Here is a 23,236-nt window from a genome sequence, read left to right as displayed (position 1 = left end):
GTCAACTTGATACTCAAATTGAGACAATTGTATACAGGTCATCAAAGGGTGATGTCATAGGTATTCAGGATGGTATAGTTACAATAGGCGGTGACTATAGCATAGTGGGTTCAGATATGATTATGAGGATTTTTTTGTGCATGATGGTGAGATACCTGGTAGAGATGAGCAGACATTGAGCATTCATGACTTTGTTGAGAAAGAGTACCAAGCACAATTAGATGCTTCGTCACATGAGGTTGAGGCTGGTAGTACTTCACATGATTTGTCTAGCCAGCTGAAAGTGAACAAAGACAGAATTGTGACTTCATTATCTCATCATGCCAAGTATGTGGAGTTAGTTGGTATTGGTCATATTACTCAGGTGAGGAGTTTGCTTGAGTTACCAGCTGATTCTAGTTTACGGATATGGACTCGAGATTGTTATATTGGCATTTGGGATTCAGTTGACTGGAGATCTTTAACACATTTTGGTAGCAGTGTTTGTTAGGGTGCTATCATGGATTTGATTAGCAGATTGCATGGTGTTGTCTTTTCTTGTGCTAGCAGCTTGTCCGATGTTGGTATTAGTTTTTATACACCAGTGTTGGGCTTTGTTCATATATCCAGTCGACCATACTTGCTGGAATGTGTTGATGATCTTTCATATTTGGCAGTGTGTACAGATGAGTCCCACGATCATATTGGCATTGATGACATCCAGGAGGATGCAGTGGGCAGTTTTGAAGACTTAGTTTCCTTGGGTACAAAGGAGTTGGATAGCAGTGCTACAGTTCTTGATACTCTATTTGTTGATATGAGCTTTAGAGTTGATTCATAGGATATGGATGGTAATAATATAGAGACTAGTAACTTTGAGGATACTCCTTTAGACAGTGCATCAGAGGAGGTTTGCAGGAGATAGTCAAGCCAGTGCCATCATGTGTCTAATCAATTGAGAGTTAGTGAGCAAGACATTGCTATCGCTTGCCAACATTTTGATGCTGCTCGTCAATTGTTAGCAATTTATGGATGGGGTTCTCCTACTAGTGATGAGCAGGGAGGCAGTTATCTTTCCTTGACAGAGTTCCACTCTTTATGGGAGGCTATCCAGATTCTGAGACAGGATTATCTGCAGTTGGTAGCCGACAGAGATTATCTTATGGAGTGGGGCAGTACAGCATATAATGCATTGTTGGCCAAGGAAGATGAGGTGAGTGAGCTTACTGAGCAGCTTTAGGTGACTTCTAAGATTCTTGAGAGCACACAGTTGGCTTTCAAGGAGTCACAGTTTCATTTGGCTAAGGTGACCATGGAGTTAGAGCAACTACAGTCTTTACTAGATTCTATATAGTCACAAGTTGTGGTGTCTGATGATCTGAGGATGTTCATGGTCGAGATTGTCAAAGATAGTGGAGATGGGGATGCATCCATCCTTGATACTAACATTGGCATATCGGGTTCATCCCCACTAGAGTCAGGTTCAGTTGAGTTGGGTGCTGCAGTAGATTGTTGTGGTATGCCTAACATGGTGGTGACCTCTAGCACTAATGGCATGAAGACTAGAGATGTTGTATCAAAGACCATGTGTGATGTTGGTGAGCTGATAGTTGGCATGGTCCCTGCTAGTAATACTACTCCCTTGGCGATGTCTTTAGAGGTAGTAATCAGTTCCAACTTGATTAGTGATCAATTGCAGTTAGTTACATCTGGATTGCAGTCTGAGCCACTGACTGAGATTGGTGCATTCTATCAGCATTACATTGTGAGGTATGCTCATCAATTTACCTTTGATGACCATGTTGATGAGATGATGATACAGAGATGTACTTTGGTTCCTAGTGCTTATCATCAGTTATGGTATAGTTTAATGCCTCAGGATGAGAGTTGTGATGGGCACGACATGGCGATAGGTTCTACAATTGACAGCTTGATAATACATGACTTAGAGCAGGAGTTTTAGAGTGATGCTTCAGCGGATGTTGTTATTGATTCTACTCCTTTGGCTATGACATTTCCTGACTTAGCTGGTGATCAGTCACAGTGGGTTGTATCACTTGTTCATGGTGAGCTGTTGACTGAGGTTGGTTTTTTTTATCAACATTATATTGCAAGGTATGTACATCAGTTAGCATTTGATCCTTGTGTTGAGGAGTTGATGGCAGGAAAATTTGGTTTGGGTTCCAATTCTTGTTGTTTATCTTGTGACGGCTTTTCACCATCAGGGGTGCATGGTAGTTATGGTTATGAGACAGTGGTCGGTGATCTATAGAGTTGTGTTGACTGCAGGTGTTGTATAGTGTGTGGATTCTCCATACTTGGTACAGTTTCATTCGGGAGCATTCACCATTGTTGCAGAGTTGGATTGTACATTCTGTATAGGCCAGTGGAATGCATTGATTGTATTTACTGTGTTGGTAGTCCACTTTACTTGGGTTTTGATGTTCTAAGAGTTTGTTTCTTGTGGGTTTCTGACTGTGGAAGCTGTGAGTTTGGAGTTTGGTTGAGCATTAATTGTCAGTTTGATTATAGATTCCTCTTGGTTATATTGCAGAGGATATTGCAGGAGCCTGTGTTAATTGACAATAGTATAGTTCGTGACTACATTTGGGATCCAGGTGGATTGATTGGTTTATTGTTCAGCCATTGCTTGAGGACAAGAAATATTTAGAAGGGGAGGACTTGTCATGTCCCCTTTTCAAATAATTAAAAATAATAATCTTTTCTAAGGCAGGCAGGCCCAAAAAGGTGAAGTTTCGGAAAAAGGGGATAATCTTTGGAAGCCAATGGACTAATAAATGAAAATTATTATTAAAATATGTTTTATTAACCCCTGTTGTACGTGATTTAGGGTTATGCCCTCTTTTAAGGAGTTTGGAGGCATTTTGAGCTCATTCCAAAACTTGATTTTTGCTCATTTCTTTGTTATTCTTCAGAGGCTGCCAAACCTGTGGAGAAAGAGACCCAAGAACGGGAGTTTACAAGTTTCCAGGGAGACCCAAGAATGGGAATTTGCATGTTTCCAAGAAGTCTAAGGATAGGAGTTTGAAGCCATTCCATGTGCATGCTCATGCAGAGTTTGCCTTTGTGCTGAACAGTGCAGATTTGTGGGTTTTCGAGTGTATATTTTGTAAGAGTTTGGTGTTTCCAGTTGAGTATTTCATATCAGTTTGGGTTGCTGCTGTATATCAGACTTTTAAATGTTAAAATAGAGCTGAAAATATGTATTTGGATATGATTATACTTCTGTGATAGATTATTAATTTTTTGTGGTGATTCCGGGCTATTTTGTGCTATTTTCGGGAGCCCGATGAGCATTGTTTTTGTCCTCCGTTTGGGAGCTATTGTGTGCATGTCATGCAGATCTGAAAATGTCATTTTATAGGCTGTTATGCTGCTCAAATTTCTGTAAAAATGTCTACTTTCAGATTTATTAATAATAGGTGAAGCTATGAAGCTTTTGGCACTATTTCTGGCATACTTGATTTGGGGTTTATTGAGAAATTGGTGGATCTTTGAAATATTGGTTGTTTGATCTTAAAGATCTGATTAGAGGTTGGAAATATCATAGAAAACCAGTAAAGGGACATTTCATGGAATTTTTTGAATTTGGCAAGGGTCTCTCTAGTCTTATTGATAAGATTTGCAATCGTCCAAGACATAAACGAATTGCCATTGATGCACTTAATAATGTTATTCGAGTCCCCTTCCAGCCATAAATTGGCGACCCCAATTTCAAAAGCCAGTTTAACAACATTGCACGCGGCGTTGGCTTCCACAAAATGATTTTTTTGGAAACCCAATGGGAGAGCAAAAGCCGCAATACTATCTCCATTTTCATTTTTAACCACACCTCCATCATATGTTGTTTTAGTGAGTTCAAGAGCTTCAAAATTTGTTATGATCTTTTTTTGGAGGAATATCCTCTTGTGCCCATAACTTATTTACCTCTTGAATTGTCTTACTGATTTTATAGGGTTTATCAAGCTAGACATATTTTTCAAGCAATCAACCAACTGACAAGTAGACCATATCTCCTCCATTGCCAATTCTAAGGAATCCTTCCAAACATCTAACATCTTCTCTACTTTGTGGCTTTATTGTGACATGTAGGTAAATGTTCCAAGTTGTGGGAGTTTCACTCTAATTTATTTAGACTTGGTGTGGTCGATCTTTTCATTTGAGCATAAATGTATTGTTGAACATCTTGTGTTTATATGATATCTTCATGCACTTCAAAAAATGCAACACTCAATTTGACACCCTATCTTTATAGGATAATTTATTGTATTTAGGATGGGATTTACGTGAAGATTCACAAGGATAGGGATAGTCATGTGGGAAATTTTCATAAACAAGAAATAAAGGGCTAAGTGTAGTTATGGTCTACACAAAAAATGTTGAGTTTAAAGATAGAAATCAATAAATATGACAAAAAGCTGAGTGTGGGATAATGATGTGTGATATTTATAAACTTCTCTAAATGTAAAATATATTTAGTGTGGTACTCATTTTCTCCTTTTTCTTCCCATTATTTGTGTGTTATTTTTGCTACTACTTTTCCAATGACTTGATTACTCCTATCTACTTATAGTACACTAAGTTACAAGTACATACTCTTGGTTGATATAAATTATATCATGTTTAATACATTTCTTTCATATTTCACATCAGATATTGTTAGGGTTAGTGTATGTGATTAGGATTTTGTTCCTTAATCTACCTAATGTTTATAGATAAAGAAAATTGTTTGTATAGGGTTTATGAACCTACCCATATTGATCGTGTGTCACATTATCCCAAGCTTATATTTTAATCCATATGATTGAAATAGGGTTTTACTTCTACTTAATTTGCATGTGCATTTTCTGGGTACTTTGTAGAGGATTTGGTGTTCTTGATTTGTGGTATGCTCTTATGCTTAATATTATTTTTTTAAAATTTTGTGAGTTATACATATAATATGAATTCTCAACATAACCTATAAGCCTTATCAAATGTTAGATCTTGTTCAACTTGCATCCAAGCCTCAAGAACTTCCTCACTATTGTGCTTTACTAATTATTTTCAAGTTGATTTTCTCCTGTACTGTTGAGGTTTTTTATTCTTGTACATTTGATCATTTTGATATGGAGTAAAAAAGAAATTGGATCTTCTCTTTCTTTATCATGTTCAACTTCTTCCACATGTGTTCAATCTTTCAGCTTGCCAAGTGGCATGTGGACTATTGTACTATTATCTGCAAAAGAAATTTCTTCTTTCTTGAAATCCAAAATACATTTTCTTTGACAAACCTTCTAAGTCATAATAAAACTATAAAGGTATTGAGTGGCTCCTTCACCTCTACCATTCCAAATCCTACAATTTTTTTAATGTCTTTAAAGCTTACTAAAACATTTTCTATGACCCTATTGTCTCTAGGGCGATCTGTTAGGACTATATTTAGGTGTTTCAAATGGATTGACTTGTGAATTTTCTCCTATGTGGTAATTGTAGATATAGGATTGATTACTAAGAGGGGGATCAATCAATAATCACAAAACTTTTATTTTTTCTTTCTTATTATTTTCTTCTCTACACAGTTTATAGATAAAATCCAATTATACCTATAATGTTGTTATCAATTGAATAAACAATATAACCATTCACACATTTATGACACCGAGATTTATCTTGTGGAAACCCAACTAGGGTGAAACCCATGGTGTGAGAATGGTGCTCACAAATATAGTACTCAAGTATGGAATACACTATGTTGGGAGCTTACTCGATTAAGGGTTACAAACACTGTTAAGCATCCCTTTTTACAAGATTTTTCTTTAGAATTATTAGGATCTTTACTCTGCTAGGGGTAACCTTATTAAAGGATTTTAATACTCCAATCTAATAATGTCAACTTGTTAGAGGTTTTACAATAGACCAATTAAGGTCACCCTTCCAAGGGATTTAAACTACTATAATGGTAAGATAGTAACAGAAATAAGAATGATATGTGATTTATAGTGCCTTGCTATATCAGATCCAATGAAGTTCTTCAAGATAACAACATATCATTCATTGTTCTCCTTCTTCCCTTATCTTCTTTGATAGCTCTTATCTCTTTCTTGTCGCTATTCTCCTCTCTCTTATTTTTCCTTGTCCTTTTTATGCTTCACAAATCGTAAACCTAGATCTTATGATCACAAGGACATCTCTCCACTCATGTAGAAACTTCTCGAATAGTCTTACATTATTTAACCTAAAAGTTAACTTTAGTTTCTACTTCACTAATAAAAGATAACCAATAAGTCTCTCATCTCTGATAGCCTAATAGGATAATCCATCAATTAAATTGTCCTCATTTATCATTCTATTTGTTACCCAATAAGGTGCTTCCCTTAATTGCTTATTGGTTCCTCCTTGCTTTAACGAATAATCTTTCTAAAGATATAGTAACAACATAAAATAATATTCTCCTAGCCCTTTTGGCTTGTTGTTCTTTGTAGTTTGACATGGTTCAGGACTAATTGTCTATTTCTTTTATAACCATGGGGTTTCAAGTTCCTATTCAAAACCTGTTTTGGTGGTTGTAACTGTATTGTATTATCTGTGAGGCCACCTTGGTCACCTTGTTTTGGTTGGTGACCAGTTTCACCCTTGGGCTATAGTATTTTTGGTTCGGGCTTCATTGAAAATATTTTGATTTGTAAAAAGTTTCAGGCACCCTTCAAAACTTGTTTTCCTTAATCAAAAAAAAAAACATAAAATAATATGTCAAATTAGTTGATATCAATGACAAATAGTATAACTAATGAATAACACAATTAATAGCTTTCCTTGTGTCATCAGCAAATTGTGAATCAATTATGTCAACAATCTCCCCATTTGACATTGATGGCAAACAAATAAGCAATTTATTCTTGTGAAAAATAGCTAATCTCCCCCATTGATTTTATCTGCCTTTTTTATTCTCTTCGGCTCATAATCTAAGACTCCTCAACACTGATTCTTATGTCTATGCCAAAAAAATCTTGTTTTCTGATTTTTGTTTTTCTCCTTCTTTGATTAGTTATATTTCTTCCCCTTTGATGACATTGCCAAAGGCATCATACTTTTTTAAGCTTACTTGTACTCTAATTTTCATGCAATTTATTTTTCTTGGCTACTTCTCTCTCAAGCAATCCCTATCTTCATCAATCCATGCAAAAAGTGTTATGTTAGTTTCCTCATGAACTGATGCATACTACATCTTCTTAGTTAACTTTTGATAAGGGAAGAACCCTAGTTTACTCCTTAATTGCTCAAAGCTCTTTCTTGGTAGTGGCTTGGTAAATATATCAGCAACTTGTTCCTTGGTTGAAGTGTATACTAGTCTAACTTATTTATTATATACTTTCTCTCTCATAAAATGATACATTATTGCAATGTGTTTGGTTTTTTAGTGCATTATCAGTTTATTGGATATGTTAATAGCATCAGTGTTATCACAATGTATAACAATAGGTTCTTCAATTGGTTCTTATATTCCTTCTAGAATTTATTTCATCCATACAACTTGTTGGCAATTGATTGCACCTATCACATACTTTGCGTCTACAATTGATTGTGATATACAATTTTATTTCTTGCTAATCCAAGCAACTGGTCTTTCACCAAGAAAAAATGATCCACCACTTGTGTTCTTGTCATCAATATTGCCTCACAAATTTGCATCTATATACACTTTCAAATCAAAATATCCTTTCTTTTCATATTATAAACCAAAATCTTGAGTACCTTTTAGATGCTAAAATATATGTTTGATTGTTGTCAAATGTGACTCCTTGGGTTGTGATGGAAATCTTGCAACAATTACTACAACTTGAACTATTTCTGGTCTTCTTTGGATTCATCTTCTTTAGATAATTTACAAGAAGGTTTCATTTACTTCTTTGGATTCATCTTCTTTAGATAATTTACAACCAGTAACCATCAGTGTACAAACAAGTTTAGATTCTTCCATTCCAAATGTCTTCAATATTTCCTTTATATATTTTGACTAAGTAATGTAGATACCCTTTGTCATTTTTTGTACATCTATTCCAATAAAAAAATTTATTTCTCGAATCATAGACATTTCAAATTCATTCCTCATCTCTTATGCAAATGACTTGCTTCATTCACCATCACCTCCAAATATTATGTCATCACGAAGATTTCAGAAATTAGAACTATGTCTCAACTTTTAGTCTTGAAATACATATTACAATTATCACTCATTCTAACAAATCCTATTATGATCAAATAAGTGTTCAATCGCTCATACCATTCTCTTGGTGCTTGTTTTAATCCATATAAAGCTTTGTCTAATCTACATACCAAATCTATTCCCTATTTTGTAGCAAAACCTTTTGGTTTCTCAATATATATTTCTTCCTCCAATACTCCATTTAAAAATGTTTGATTTGACATCCATCTAATAGACCTTGAATTCTTTATAAGCTACATAAGCCAGTAATATTCTTACTCCTTCAAGTCTCGCCAGTGCGGCAAATGTTTATCCATAATCTAATCCTTCTTTTGCATATCCTTTGCAAACCAATCTTGCTTTGTTTCTAATCACTTCACCACTTTCATTCATATTATTCCTAAATACCCACTTAGTTCTAATAACATCTTTTCCCTTAGGTCTGTGAACTAGTGACCAAGTTTTGTTCTTTTCTATTTGATCAAGTTCATCCTTCATAGCTTGCTTCCAATCCTCATCTTTCAAAGCATCTTTCACCATTTTTGGTTCTATCTCCAATATCAAAAATGTAGAATTTCTTGCTCTTAGCTAACTCCTAGTTAATACTCCTTCATTTTTGTATCCATGTCTGACAGATTGTGATTGACTCTTATCCTTTTTGGTGTAACAGATTTTGTGTTTGAATTTTGTTCCTCGATTTGATCTTGCTGAGATGTCGATAATTTTATAAGGTTCAAAATATATCAACTCGTTATATTCCTCTAGTTTTCTTCTATTGTATTCCTCATTTTGTTCAAATAACTCATCTCTCTTCACATGTGCACTCTCAATGATTTTATATTCCTTTGGTTTTCTTCTATTGTATTCCTCATTCTGTTGGAGAATTCGTCTATCTTCACATTTGTACTCTCAATGAATTTAGACATTTGTATGCCTTTCTTTTGGTTGAGTAATTCAAAAAGATTCCCTCTTTGCTTTTGGTATCAAACTTTCCATTATGTCGATCTTTCTTTGAGTAGCACTTACTGCCAAATACTCTGAAATAGCTTACATTTGGTGTCCTTTCATCCCATATGTCATAAGGGGTCTTGTTTATTCCTTTCCTAAGTTGTACTTGATTAAGAGTATAAACTGATGTACTAATAGCTTCCCTCTTGAATTTGCATGACACATTATTTTGACTTAACAATGTTCTTGCCAATCAACTATGGATATGTTCCTCCTTCTGCGATACCATTTTGTTGGGGTGTTCTTGGTGTTGTCAGTTGTCTTTGATTCCATTTTCTTCACAATATTGATTAAATTTATTTGATGTAAACTTACCTCCTCTATTTGATCTAAGACACTTAAGGTTATTGCAAGTTATTTTTCTACTCCAACCTTGTACTTTCTAAACATATCAAATGCTTCTCATTTTTCTTTCAAAAACATATGTGACATCATTTGGAATAGTCATCAACAAAAAGTGTAAAGGATTTATATCCATTATAGTTCTCTAGGCCAATATGACCAGAAAGATCTAAGTACTCTAAATCTATAAAAAATTGTGTTTGAGTATTATTTTCTTGAAAAGCTTGAAGAAGTCATTTTTCCAAACTGTTATTCCTTACAAACAACATTCTTTGGTTTGTTTACTATCAGCATTCCTGTTACATTTTTCTTGTTACTTCTTCTAGATGGTCAAAATTTATATGACATGGTTTCTAGTGCCATAACTAACTTTCTTCAACTTTAGCAATCAAGTAATGTCCTACTGATGCATGCAACTTGAAAAGGTTGCATTTTGTCTATTCAATGGTAGTAAGTATTCTTTAATTCTTTTCAAATATTTTATATTTCCCATTTATAAACTCAAACTTAAAGCCTTTATTATTTAATTATGAAAAACTCAAAAGATTGTATTGTAAACCATTAGCCCAATAAACTTCATCGCATACAATATCATTTGTTAAAGTAATTGTACCTTTTCCTTTGCTCGTGTAGGGTGATTCATTTCCAAATTTCACTAATCTTCCATCACATACCACGGTTGCAAACTTATATTTGTCTCCACTAATATGATCTATGCATCCATTGACAATGATCTAGTAATTTTTCTTGTCCACTCATGAGATTAACGCCTTTTGCTCTCTGATAACTTTTTTATTGATAGTTGATTCTTCTTTGACAACAACAAAGACTATCTCCTCATCATCTCTATCTGCATCATCTTCATTGTCTTCATCCTCAACCATATCACATGCTTTATTTCCTTTTTGTCCAAAATGTTTTTTCTTCCTAGACTAATTTATCTTCTTTTCACTTTTCTCCTTCTTCTATTTGTTACGACATCTGTGTGCAAAATGACCAATTTGTCTACAATTCTAGCATACAATGGGACTCTTTCCTTTGTATATACCTTTTCTTTTGGAAAATATTTTTACAATCAGGGCTTCCAACTCTTCTAGCTCTTTTTCTTATGTTGCTAGACCTTGATATTCTCCATCGTCAACAAATCTTCTTCTTCGGTATATATTTGTTGAAGTGCAAATTGGTTGACTATTGTCATAGTTGCTTAGCTCAAACACTTTTAGCCTCTCCATAAGTGAATCAATGTTAATCTTACTTTTATTAATGGTTCTTAGTTTTTGTATAGCTGAAATTCTAATTGCATATCGGTTAGGTAAAGTTCTCTAACATCTTGCTTACAACTTCACTTTCTTCAATAGTACCTCCAACTCCTTTAATTGCGTAAACAATTTCTTTGATTTTAGTTTCATATTGTGCAATAGTGTTATTCTCATTCATTTTCATTGCATCCAATTTTCCTTTCAATCCTTCTACTTTGGCTTCCAAAACATGTGTATCTCCACCATGTACTTTTTAACAATTTATCCCACATTTCTTTAGATCTCATTAGACCCTAAATATCAACATACTCAATTCATTAAAGTACTAGCAAGTTCTATCATTACCGTTTTGTGTAATATCTTTGTCTTCTTCTATGCATCATCAAGTTTTCCAATAGGTTATGCATATTATGTGGTAAGGAAGTCTTTGGCATTGTCTCCAAGTACTGATAAATGCAATTTCATCTAGCTTGCCCACACTCCAAAATCATCTTCATACTTGTTAAACTTTGGTGCTTCCTTCCTATACATCTTGAGATCTTTATCCAAAGCAGTTACGCCTTTAGTTCAAGGACCAAAACTCTAATGCCAATTGTAGGTATAGGAATGATTACTAAGAGGGGGGTGAACCAGTAGTCCCCAAACTTATCTTTTTCTTTCTTTTTCTTTTCATCTCTATGCATTTTACCAATAAAATCTAGTTAAGCATATGATGTTTTTATCGGTTAAATAAAATAGTATAACCATTCACACACTTATAACACCAAGATTTATCTCATGGAAACCTGATTAGGGTGAAAACCATAGTGTGAAAATGATGCTCACAAATATAGTACTCTTCTAGAATACAATGTGTTGGGAGCTTACGCAATGAAGGGTTACAAACACTGTTAAGTGTACCTTGTTACAAGATTTTCATTTAAACCTATTAGGATCTTTATTGTGCTAGGAGTAACCTTGTTAAAGGATTTTAATACTCTAATCTAAGAATGTCACCTTGTTAGAGGTTTTACAATAGACCAATTAAGGTCACCCTTCCAAGGTTTAAACCGCTACAATGGTAAGAAAGTAACAGAAATAAGAATGATATGTGATTTGCATTGCCTTGCTATATCATATCCAATGAAGTTCTTCAACATAATAACATACCATTCACTATTCTCCTTCTTCCCTTCTCTACTCTGATAGCTCTACTCTTTCCAGTCGCTATTCTCCTCTATTTCCTTGTCCTTTTTATGCTTCACAAACCCAAAACCTAGATCTTATGATCACAGAGACATCTCTCCACTCATGTAGAAACTCCTCAAATAGTCTTGCATTACTTAATGTAAAATTTAACTTTACTTTCTACTTCGTCGATAAAAGATAACTTCATCGATAAGTCTCTTGTTTCCATAGCCCAATAGGATAATCCATCACTTAAACTATTCATGTTTATCATTCTAGCTATTACCCGATAAGATGCTTCCCTTTTGCTTCTTGGTTCCTCCTTGTTTTAATCTTACTATAGATATAGCAACAACATAAAATAATATGTCAATCATTTGACATTAATGACAAATAGTATAACTAATGAATAACACAATTCATAGCTTTCCTTATATCATCGACAACTTGTGAATCAGTTATGCTAACAATATTTGGAATCATGTTTGTATCTACATAATCTATTATTGCATATTTCTCCTTATTGACATTGAGATGTACATTAATGAAAGAGGTGACTCCCTTGAAAAAAATATGTGCATTAATGTGTATGTTTTGAGAAGAGAGAGACAAATAAATGCACTAGATACACCAGCACATGAAGAGTGGAATTTGATAAGATTATTTGTATATTAAAGGAGACTATGAGAAGTTGATGCAAGAGCATCCTAGGATATTGGCAATCATGTATGTTGGTGATGCAGGAGTATCAAACTTGGATTTTCTGGAACCTGTGTTTTACATGGTTAGGGTTATGTTCGAGGCATATTGGTGGAACTTTTCCTATGTGTGCATGATGACTAGAGTTATCGTATTAGAGTTAGAGCCCTTTTAGTGGTTGTTGGTAACATGTTCCTTATTTCCTAGGCAAACTTTGGAGATTGTTTCTGCGAGCTTTGATCCATGGGAGTTGGCTTGTGCAATCTTAGATCCAAGTTATTGGATAGAAGTGTGAGCCTATGGCAAAGGCCACATAATGTTATTTTATCTTATGAAATAGCTATGATTGTAATCTTGGGGCTTGTTCTAAGTGTTATTTAATCTATCAAGACGAATTATAACTTGAGGGTTTATTTAATGTAACTTGCTAGGATGACTTGTGGCTTAGTTTAGTATAAGTATGGCGTCTTGTGATCTCTAGATTCATTATGGAGTGGAGAATGGAGTAGCTAGGAGCATCTTGAGGGATGATAGCTAGGAGGTGGATCACATACGAGGATTGAGTTGTATTCTTTTTTGTACTGGTCATAACCTGTAAGGCCTTATAGTCGAACATATTGGATGTAAGTCTTCTGATTCTATTATGAAAATTGGTATTGTTTTGGGTCCAGATATCTATAATTTGTTGTATTATATTGTGCAATACTTGTTGGGGCCTTGGTAATCTCCTTTGGAGGTACACACGCCTGGCACTGCATAAGAAATTGTAAGGCATACTTACAAGATGTTATTTTAGGAGATTATGATCAATGTTGTAGAAAATATATGACCAGCTTATAGTAGCTTGAAAAAAAATTATAGCATATTGGAGAAGAAAGTTATAAGAATTGAATGAGTTATTGGTGCCTCCGATAAGGTGGTAGTGACAAAATTAATGAAGAGTTGTTTCCTCTAATAGGTTGGGGACTACAAAATTTGTAACAAAAAAAATTAATTCAAGTGGTATTTTTCACATGGTTTTCTCATACAAGGCTCTTTCTACATAAACTTTGTTTTGATTATGTTACTTACTATTTGATTTATCTTATTTTGCTGTTATTTTGTTATTAAGCAATGCATCCACAACATGAGAAGGAAAGTGACAAACTAAAGAACCTTTCCTAGGTTGTTGAACCATCCTCCAAGCAATATCCAATATGAGGATCCCCATAATGAGTAACAAGTGGGAAATCTTCCTAGAAGATTGTCACCACAATAGACAAAGTGCTGGTAAGGTTGCACATCATCAACCAAAAGTTAAGATGGCAACAACAAACAAAGACAGGTTTGCACAACCAGAGGAGGCTATACCAACAACAAGAGTTGGGATAGGATCAACAAGGTCGGAGGAGGTTAAATGAATAACAAGAGCATCATTCTAAGGAAAGTCATCATTAGCCTATGGAAAGTCACCAAAGGAGTTTGAAGTCATGGCAATCACGTGTTCCTCATTAGCTTCCATCCACCAAGTGGCAACACTTTTACAACACAAGAGAGAACAATCAAAAGTTATGACCAGTCAAAAAGCACCAATGAAATCAACAAGGTAGACCCACATAATCCAATGGTTTGAGACTATGGCCTAAACCCAACCATTAGTACCACATCTCCAAGAAGAGATGTGGAGATGTCAATGTCAATCAAAATGCAAGGGAAGATAGACACATTGAGGCTACATTATCATCCACTTTCAAAAACAACCAATAGAGTTGTCAATGTCATCAAAACAAGAACCCCCAACAATGTACGTGACAATTTGGGAGATTAACCTACACTGGACAAAAGGGAATGAATCTCCTAAACCCACAACTTTCTCATCACCAAATCTCATTCACTCAAAGAAACAAAAGAAACGATAATAAAAAAGGCACAAGGTAAAAGCTCAATGTTCCAAGGATCTAAGAGTCCACAAGTCAATAACCCAAGGATGAAGATCTAGAAGGCCAAATACTAACAAAACTACAAGAGAACCAAATTGGTAGAAGTCCACATTATCCACACACCCAAGCCATATACCACACAAGGGAGGTCTTGGTAAAGTAGGAGGCTAAGATTTCATCTTGGTAGGAAGAGCAGCAGTTAAAATGTTTCTAAGTAGAATGCCTTGTGAGAACAAGTACAAAAACACACAATCCATCACACAACCCTGCAGCAAAAACCCAAACTAAAGGCACTCACCATAAAAACTCACAGGCACTGAAATAGGAGGAGCCAGAGGAAAAAGGTCATCGGCCATCACAAGCACCCCCAATACCACCAGTAACAACACAGATGACCTCATACCCCAGCCAAAGAAGCTCTACACATTCTTGTTATTGTCATACTTTGAACACAATTAGCCCAATTAAAATTAAAACTTCATTAACTATCAAGTTTATCGAGCATTCTTTAAATAAAAGATATTTGTCATATAATTTCTTATTAATTTTACAGCAATCGAACATGGATTGTATATAATCACCTCAGTGGAGTTGAACGTGTAATACTGTTAATATAATAAAATTGAACAAAACTACAGAACAATCATGTTTTGTAAGCATTGGGCACAACACTTACAACGAGAACTACCCAATCGATTTTACAAAGAAAAAAAAACTAATTTAACACTTCACTTTTTCCTAATAAATATCACTGAAATTTCTCCATCAAGATATGGCCTCCAAGTGATTACACCTACTTGATGCTGACATGACGTCAATAATTCGTCAGATTTCCTTGTTTTTCAGATGCTTAGTCCCCCTGACGAATTTAAGTCTAACAAAGATGCTTTGAAAAAAAACAATTAGCATTTAGTGCCAAAAATCAGCATTCTAGAACATATTAGATCTACTTTGCAGTATATGCAAAACAAGCAAGCATACTAAACTTATAAGCTCTTAGGCAAGGACCCAGTAGACAGCCAAAAACAAGGGACCATGTTACCTAGGAAACATTCCTTGAAACTGCTAAAACATAAGAGATTGATGTTGATATATCAGGAGGGACACCATTATTTGTTGGCAAAACTTTAGCCATGTAGCTCTTAAAACCAATAGAACTAGTGTGCTGGCAAAACTTGAGCCTCCAAGTGTAACACCTACTTGATGCTGATACAACATAAATAATTCTTCAGATTTCCTTGTTTTCCAAAAGCTTAGTCCCCTGGGGAATTTAAGTCTACCAAAAATGCTTTGAAAAAAAATTGACATTCTGGAACGTACTAGTTCTACTTCACAGTTTTATGGATAACAAGCAAGCAAACTAATGTTATAAGCTCTTAAGCAAGGACCCAGTACACAGCCAAAAACAAGAGAACACGTTACTAGGGAAACATTCCTTGAAACTCCTAAAACATAAGAGATTATTGTTCATATATCAGGAGTAACAATATTTGTTGGCAAAACTTAGCCATGTAACTCTTAGAACCAATAGAAAAGCATGGAAACTTGTATATCAAGATATGCTTCAGCAAACAAGAAAAAAATATCTTGGGCTGCCAGTGTTATTAAAAAGTGTCTTAATGGAGGCAGAAATAGAATAACAAATATTTCATCATATTTTTTAGTCATCCAATTTTTATACCTGCTCCCTGCATAATTTTCTGCATGTCTGCCAATGACTCCCTCTTCTAGTGTCCCTCTTTCCATAATCATTTTATGCTCAGCCACTATTCAAAAGCTCTCATTTTTAGAGCAGGGGGTAACAAATGGTAAAGGGTCATGGAGTCTGGCATTTACACTTGCCAGATGCATAAATGGGCACCCGCATTTAACAAAATAAGAGTTTTTTAATAGACCTAACACGCCAATTGATCATCTTTCATTCAGTTTCTGCCAAAATGGGGAAAGACTGTCCAAATGTTCTACTGGGGCAAATGCATGCCTATGGATATGACGAGACAATGAAGTAAGCCTCAATTCATCAAATACTTGAGAATGTTGAATTCTGTTGATGCTACCGAAACCAAAAGCTTGAAGCAAGTAAATAACCAATTTTTCCTGATAGCAATGGTTGCATCGCTACTTGCTCATGGAAGCAACAGTTAACATCCAGTCTTTTCTAAGGCAATTCTAAACTGCCATAAATAGTTGCCTTCTCATAACTGACATAAACTTGTGAAAAGAAACTACTTGCATTAAAGACATAACTGAAAAGCTAAATCTCTATGAAGTGTTATTCTCCGATATACCCTGTTTTATCACATTTGGTGATTATTGTTGAAGGCCATTGGATGAACCGATATAGAAGATCAAGAAACTATTCCAGATACACCATGAAATCTCAAGATAATACCATATTTATCATTGCATAATATGTATTTAAGAATATCATCCATGCAAAAACATTAAATGGTCAATCCTGATCATCACTATGAACCTATGCATTGACTATTTGCATTGACTACCACTCTAAAACTCAATTACCTCGAGTTCCATTTCAAGATATACCCTTTAATATATCATAATGTCCCTGCAGCCTACTTTCCTATGAATTTCCTAAGTTGTCAGTATATCTAATTTGGTAATTTGAATTTTCAATATCATAATGGGTCATCAACAAATAATAAAATGCCTTCTCATTTTGGGTTACAAATGAGTGTTAATGGAAACCAATAAAACACTCAAAGAGAGAGAATCCAAGTCAACTATTTACCTAAATGATAACCCAAATTTCATTTTTTTCAGATTAAACTGTATATAATATTTAGCCAAATTGCAAGCATTGCTGTAGTTCCAAGTAGAATTTACTGATCGTTATGCAAGGTGATGGTTGCAGTGATCCTGAGGTTGGCTCAAACACATACACCGTGGATGTTTCTCTACTTGGTCAGAAGGCCCCTGAACCGAAGCAGGGCAAATTGAAGAAAACTAAAATTGCAGAGTCTGTTCATGAACCCATTCCAAATTTCTCTGCTGAAGAGGTTTCTCATTGGTTCAATTAGTTTTTGGGTGTTCCCTTTGTTTCTAGTATGTTAAATGTAGATACTATTGATGCATGAGCATCCTGAGTTGCTTTGCTATCCTGCATGTTTGTCAAGTTTCTTAGTTTTTTCGTTTTCCACTGTGTTTACCCTTGCAAGTGGTTTGAATAGCTGGGTGTGCCTTTGGCACTAGTTATCTCATCCCTCCCTGCACCAACTATAGTTGTATGGCTCGCCTATTCTCACATTCTGTAGCTATGGTGAGATAGCTGTAATGAATCCATGTATGGGTTTGGAGGGTCTTTTTGGGGGATCATGCTGCTGATACTCTGGCTTCAGAAGCCATTTTGTTGCAATGTACTTATTTTCACTATCAATACAAACTTTATTACCTATCCAAAAAAAAAGGTAGAATTTACTGTTCTTGCAGATAATATCGCTATATCTGACTATTGAAATAAAATGCCACAACCAGCATGGATAAGGTTGCCTCCATGTTTACAGTAAACTTAGTGTAATGCTTGGAAAGGGGATGTTTTTCAATCCAAATACAATGGTCAGATGTAAAATCCACAAAACCTCATTCCTCACCACTTTTGTTGTTTGAAAGCTATCCAAACAAAAAAGGTAGAATTTACTGTTCTTGCAGATAATATCGCTATATCTGACTATTGAAATAAAATGCCACAACCAGCATAAATAAGGTTGCCTCCATGTTCACAGTAAACTTAGAGTAATGCTTGGAAAGGGGATGTTTTTCAATCCAAATACGATGGTCAGACGTAAAATCCACAAAACCTCATTCCTCACCACTTTTGTTGTTTGAAAGCTATAAGCAACAAGACACAAAAAACTCTAGCAAAGAGTAAACATTAAAAACAACCATTGCACATGATTTTCCCAACAAAGCATTTCAGAATTCAGAGTAATTTCTAGAACTGTCCATTTCTTTCATGTTTCTATTGCAATCGATATGCAGCAATATATTATTAAATTCCCTACTATCTCACCAAGGTTGATCCATCCAAAGAGCAAAAAAAAACTATCATCAACAGATGATTACGTCAATTTCCAAGAAAGTTTGTGACCAGGTACATACTCTTTTAATCCATTTGTCAACTAAGTCAACTCATGAAGCAGTAAACCAGATTAGTTTCCTCCTATAAATAATTACTGGGAACCTCATGCTTCAGAGAAAAAAACAGTAGAAGGAATTCATTTCTACAATTTTGTTATCTTTTTCATAGTGCCTTAATTTAAGACAACAGCAAATATATTTTAATTCATTATATAAAAATAAATTTAAAAGTTTCCAGTGAAAGGACAAATATGCCCCAAAACTCATAGCATGCCGAGGAATGTTTCTAATACACACTCTGTTTGGTGGAACCTTTCGTAGTTGTAAATAAAGAAGAATATCAGAACTCTCCTCAGGGAAGTTGTTCTGCCTCCCCCTACCAAAAAGGCTTGATGCATCATTCTGCAAAGATAACAACATACTAAGTAAAATTACATTTTCCAGTCAAAATGCTGTGAAGATGACAAATATAATAATATAAACTGACTTTAAAAAGCCATCTATAATATTACCACAAATAGCTATGGATTTATACTCACAGATTTTGTTAAATGCAACAATATCACAACTCTGAATGTATTCATTTGCGGGTTCAGATGTGAGATGATCCTCAATAAGATCGTCAACAGACACAAGGTCATCTTCAATGGTCATCATAATCTGAAGTTTTTTAATCCCATATCCAACAGCAACAAGCTTTGCTGCAATTCATATCTCTATTTGTTAAATCAACAAAATAAATAGGAAGTTTACATAATATAATAGACCATATGACAAAAATAATCACTTACAAGCACCCCAGAACAAGCCAGGCATTTGCACACTCCTGACAGTCTCCTCAAGCTTTTGCATGTCAGTCTCATCATCCCATGGTTTGACATCCAACAGAACAGAGGATTTCCCACCTGTTAATGCATTGTGCAGCTAAGTTAACAGATGCATCCTTTGTGCACAAAGTTTATATAACAAAATAATCTATTCTTGAACTCATAGAACTGAAATAAAATTGTGCAGAAAAATAAATCTATACGCACTTTCTTTTTTTTTAGCCGATGACTTTTTGGCTGCCTCCCGTTGCTCTGCTGCCTTTTTTTCTTCTTCTGTCTCTTCACCAAACAGGTCCAAATCATCATCATCTTCATCCTCTTTAGGAGCCTGATATCAGTTTATAATACGGTTAGTCATAACATAGACAACCAACATTGTATTTACAGATACCAAATTCAACAATAAAACATGCAACTCTAATTCCAAAATACTTGCAGCAGACACAAATGTATAGCTACAATATCTAGAGCATAAAGCTTACTAATAACATGTCCCCAACATCCTAAGAAATACAAACTTGCATTACCAGTCAAAATACTGTTTATAATTCTAGCAGTAAAAATAACATCAAAAAGAGACAGTGTGACCAACTTTCTAACTATAAGGGAGCTCCATCAGACAAGCTTTCCAATGAACTTCATTAATATACAAAGGAGAAATCTGCTACCTATCTAGATACTCCAAGCAAAATCTCAAAGATCACATAACAAATGCAGACACATATACCAAAAATGGGACAACCATAGCAAAATCTGAAGCAAGGGAACAAATGAAGAATTGATCGAGTCGTCCATAAGGTTTCATCAAACTAAATTTTGATGGAGCCACCAGGTTTGGTAGGCAAGGTTTTGTGTTTAAGAACTAATATAGGGAGTTTCTTTATGCAGGCCCTCTTTTCCCAATGATAAAAACAAAATAGCAGCTGCTCCTCATAGTGATAGGATGCCTAACCCTGTCTGAAAAGGCATAATTTACTAAGAGATATTGTGTCTAAATAACAAACCTCAGTTGTCTTTACAGGAGCAGGTGCAGCAGCTCCTCCCTCTATTTTCACACCAGCACTCTTTCCTGGAAAACTGTCACAAAATAATAAACTTAAATTTAGAGGTAAACAAGAAGAAAATTAACATTATATTTATTTTGAATAGACAATTAACATTAACATGAGTATATGACCATTCTAAAAATTCAGCATGGAAGTAAAACCATCAATTGATAATTGCCATTCGGGTCGATCAGCATGAAAGGCTACTGTTGATTGCTACTCATACAGGTAGCAGATACACACTGTGATAATGTTTTTGTTTCGATCTTTGTAGAATTTTAGATCCAATCAATTGTGTTTTCAGTCTAAATTTGCATCACTCGTTTGAGATGTGCATCAGGTATGTGCACATAATCTCTGCATAGACTTTCTACATTGTTATGACCACCATTATAAAAACGCAAATGCAATCCAATATGCACTTCATCTAACCCACCTTAGTTTACCAGTCCAGCTCCATTTTGATGATCTATCATCTCCTAAAGCATTGCAAACTTCAAATGCAGTCCAAAAGCCGTGAGGATAAATACATGTGTTCAAATGCAGTCATTGAAACCATTTCCCAACCTAACACACACTGGTAACCGCTACTAACACTCAGATGAAAATCACTACATCAAATGGAATAGAATGCAGAAGTTATCAAATGCGAACTACTGCATCAAATGCAATCAAATGCATGATGCATTAATTGCATACCAGTGCATCAAAAGTGATCCAATTCAATAGTAATCAAGCTAAAACTACTGTATCAAAACTAATTAGGTAAGCAGTAAAATCAGTGAGCTTTCATCGCGAAAGTATATCCTCAAATGACATCGACACGAAGACTGGACTAAAGTTAGTAATCAGGTAAAAAATCACAACCAACACTCCAGATTAGCCATAACACAACAGACGAGATGGGTTTGAGTTAAAATTGCATTCGACAAAAGAGCCAGCTCGTTAGTGGCAGCTAAGAAGAAGCTTATCTATAAGGAAACTCCCACATCAAGTTGAAAGGCAGTCCAGCCCAACAGTGATTGAACGAAACCCATTTCCTCCACTAACCCACGCCAAAACCCACCCCACTCAGAGATAATTACCATCCCAAGCAAAATTCAAATCCAACTCAATCTACAGGATAGTCATTCTCGATGACCCCATTTCGCCAAATTAGTCAAACTGAATTGACAAGGAACTAAGTGCAAATCATGCATACTTAATAATAAGTTGACAGCATCAACCAAAACTAAGAAGAGTTAGTTAAAAATGAATGGTACCTTGAAGCCAAAAGTGCGCTGATGTGATTGTACCAGCGAGATACGTTGGGGAAGCTCGATCCAGGATCTTTGCTCAAGGCACCAAACACTGTAATATCATCTTGTGTAGCTTGATGCCTGTCACAAGAGTCAATTGCAGCAGATTAAACAACATGTGTAGCAAACAAAAAACAAATTTTAAAAATAAGATCTTCCAATGGCAAATGATTGATAAATCCAATAATCACATAAAAGGGGACTAAAGAAAGAAGAAAAGAGACTGGACCAATATACCCAGTAATATAGGTGCGCGAAAGGAGATACTGATCAAAGTGCTTGAGGCCTTCTTCTGTGCTCAGGCTAGGAAAAACGACTGCCATGGCGCTTGCTAATCCAGAAATCAGCTGTAAAACGAAAAAGAATTTCCCACGTGATTTGTTACCAGGAAATAAAAGAAAAACACAGGAGAAATTAAATGGTAGTAAATAAAAACTATACCTGCAACCGGAGTATTGGTCCGAGCGAGATCGAGAAGCTACGAAGATTAAACAGAATTTCTTCTGACCCTCCTCCGCTAGATTATACCCAACCCTAAAAGAAAAAAGTGAGCAGAGGCAATAAACCCTAAAAAGATGTGTTCTTACGATCTCCACACAGAGATAAGGGGGCCTAGTTAAAGACTTCAAAGGTGTGCTTTATGTTTCATGCTTCTACATAAATTATCGCCTCTAACTAACTTTTATCTTTATCTATTTACTTTTCTATAAATACACTTTCCTAATTAACTCTAGTTTAGAATAGTGAAATTAATAATGAAGCCATAACTATATTTCGCTTTTAGGAATTATTATGATGAAGTGTTGCTTAAAATGTAGTAGTTAAAAGTATATAAAAGAGGTGTTTTTGATAAAAAGTTATGATGACGAACTTTGTGAAATTGGTTAATGATCGTGTTTCACAAAATTACAAAATTAAAGGAGGAAACATTTAAGGTAGATTATTACTCAGCAATTCACAAAATTTGGCAAGAAATAAAGCTCTTATACAAATGACACTTATTAAAAACCCTAAATTAGGAGGCAAAACCCTAATCTCAACTTCAAGCAATGGAGAATGTAGGTTGTCTCTGGAGATTACATGCTCAAATCATTTCAAATTGCTCTTTGATCTTCTAGAGGCATCATCTCAATACCATGGGTGGGGGGGTTCTTACATAAATTTGTGATTAACTCCATCTTAGAACCAAATAAAAGGGAGAGTTTTTTGATGCCAGTGGAAAGGGAACATAAAATCCACATATTGGGTATTTTCATCGAATAAAAAGCAATCAAACTTATGAGGACAAGGATGGTTGGATCCTCGTCAAAAATCAATTGGCTAAACCTTGTCAAATCGAGGAAGGCATTAAGGAGAATCATAATAATTGATTGTGAGTTATCACTATC

At 35.0% G+C, this 23,236-nt stretch overlaps 1 protein-coding gene across 1 annotated transcript; it reads right to left on the bottom strand.

The window, feature by feature from the left end:
* Positions 1–18,854: 18,854 nt before the first annotated feature.
* Positions 18,855–22,481, bottom strand: LOC149542427 (elongation factor 1-beta 2-like). Its single transcript, XM_089797366.1, has 8 exons — positions 22,290–22,481; positions 22,086–22,195; positions 21,813–21,929; positions 20,509–20,581; positions 19,712–19,832; positions 19,469–19,582; positions 19,217–19,378; positions 18,855–19,079 (listed from the first exon to the last, which is right to left on the bottom strand). Coding segments are annotated over exons 2-8 (675 nt in total). The 5' UTR covers positions 22,172–22,195; positions 22,290–22,481; the 3' UTR covers positions 18,855–19,077.
* Between the last annotated feature and the right edge of the window lie 755 nt (positions 22,482–23,236).

This window comes from Cupressus sempervirens, chromosome 8 (assembly GCF_028749045.1).
Source record: "Cupressus sempervirens isolate cs-2001-9-10 chromosome 8, ASM2874904v1, whole genome shotgun sequence".
Classification (NCBI taxonomy): Eukaryota; Viridiplantae; Streptophyta; class Pinopsida; order Cupressales; family Cupressaceae; genus Cupressus; species Cupressus sempervirens.
This window is presented reverse-complemented; position numbering and strand designations above follow the sequence as displayed.

Bases quoted from the DNA above. Each gene is read 5' to 3' on its own strand.
- LOC149542427 (XM_089797366.1), bottom strand. From the start codon at position 22,171: ATGGCAGTCGTTTTTCCTAGCCTGAGCACAGAAGAAGGCCTCAAGCAC. The intron at 21,930-22,085 runs GTATATTGGTCC...CTCTTGTGACAG, and splicing joins TCGCGCACCTATATTACTGG to GCATCAAGCTACACAAGATG. The intron at 20,582-21,812 runs GTACCATTCATT...ATTTTGTGACAG, and splicing joins AGCGCACTTTTGGCTTCAAG to TTTTCCAGGAAAGAGTGCTG.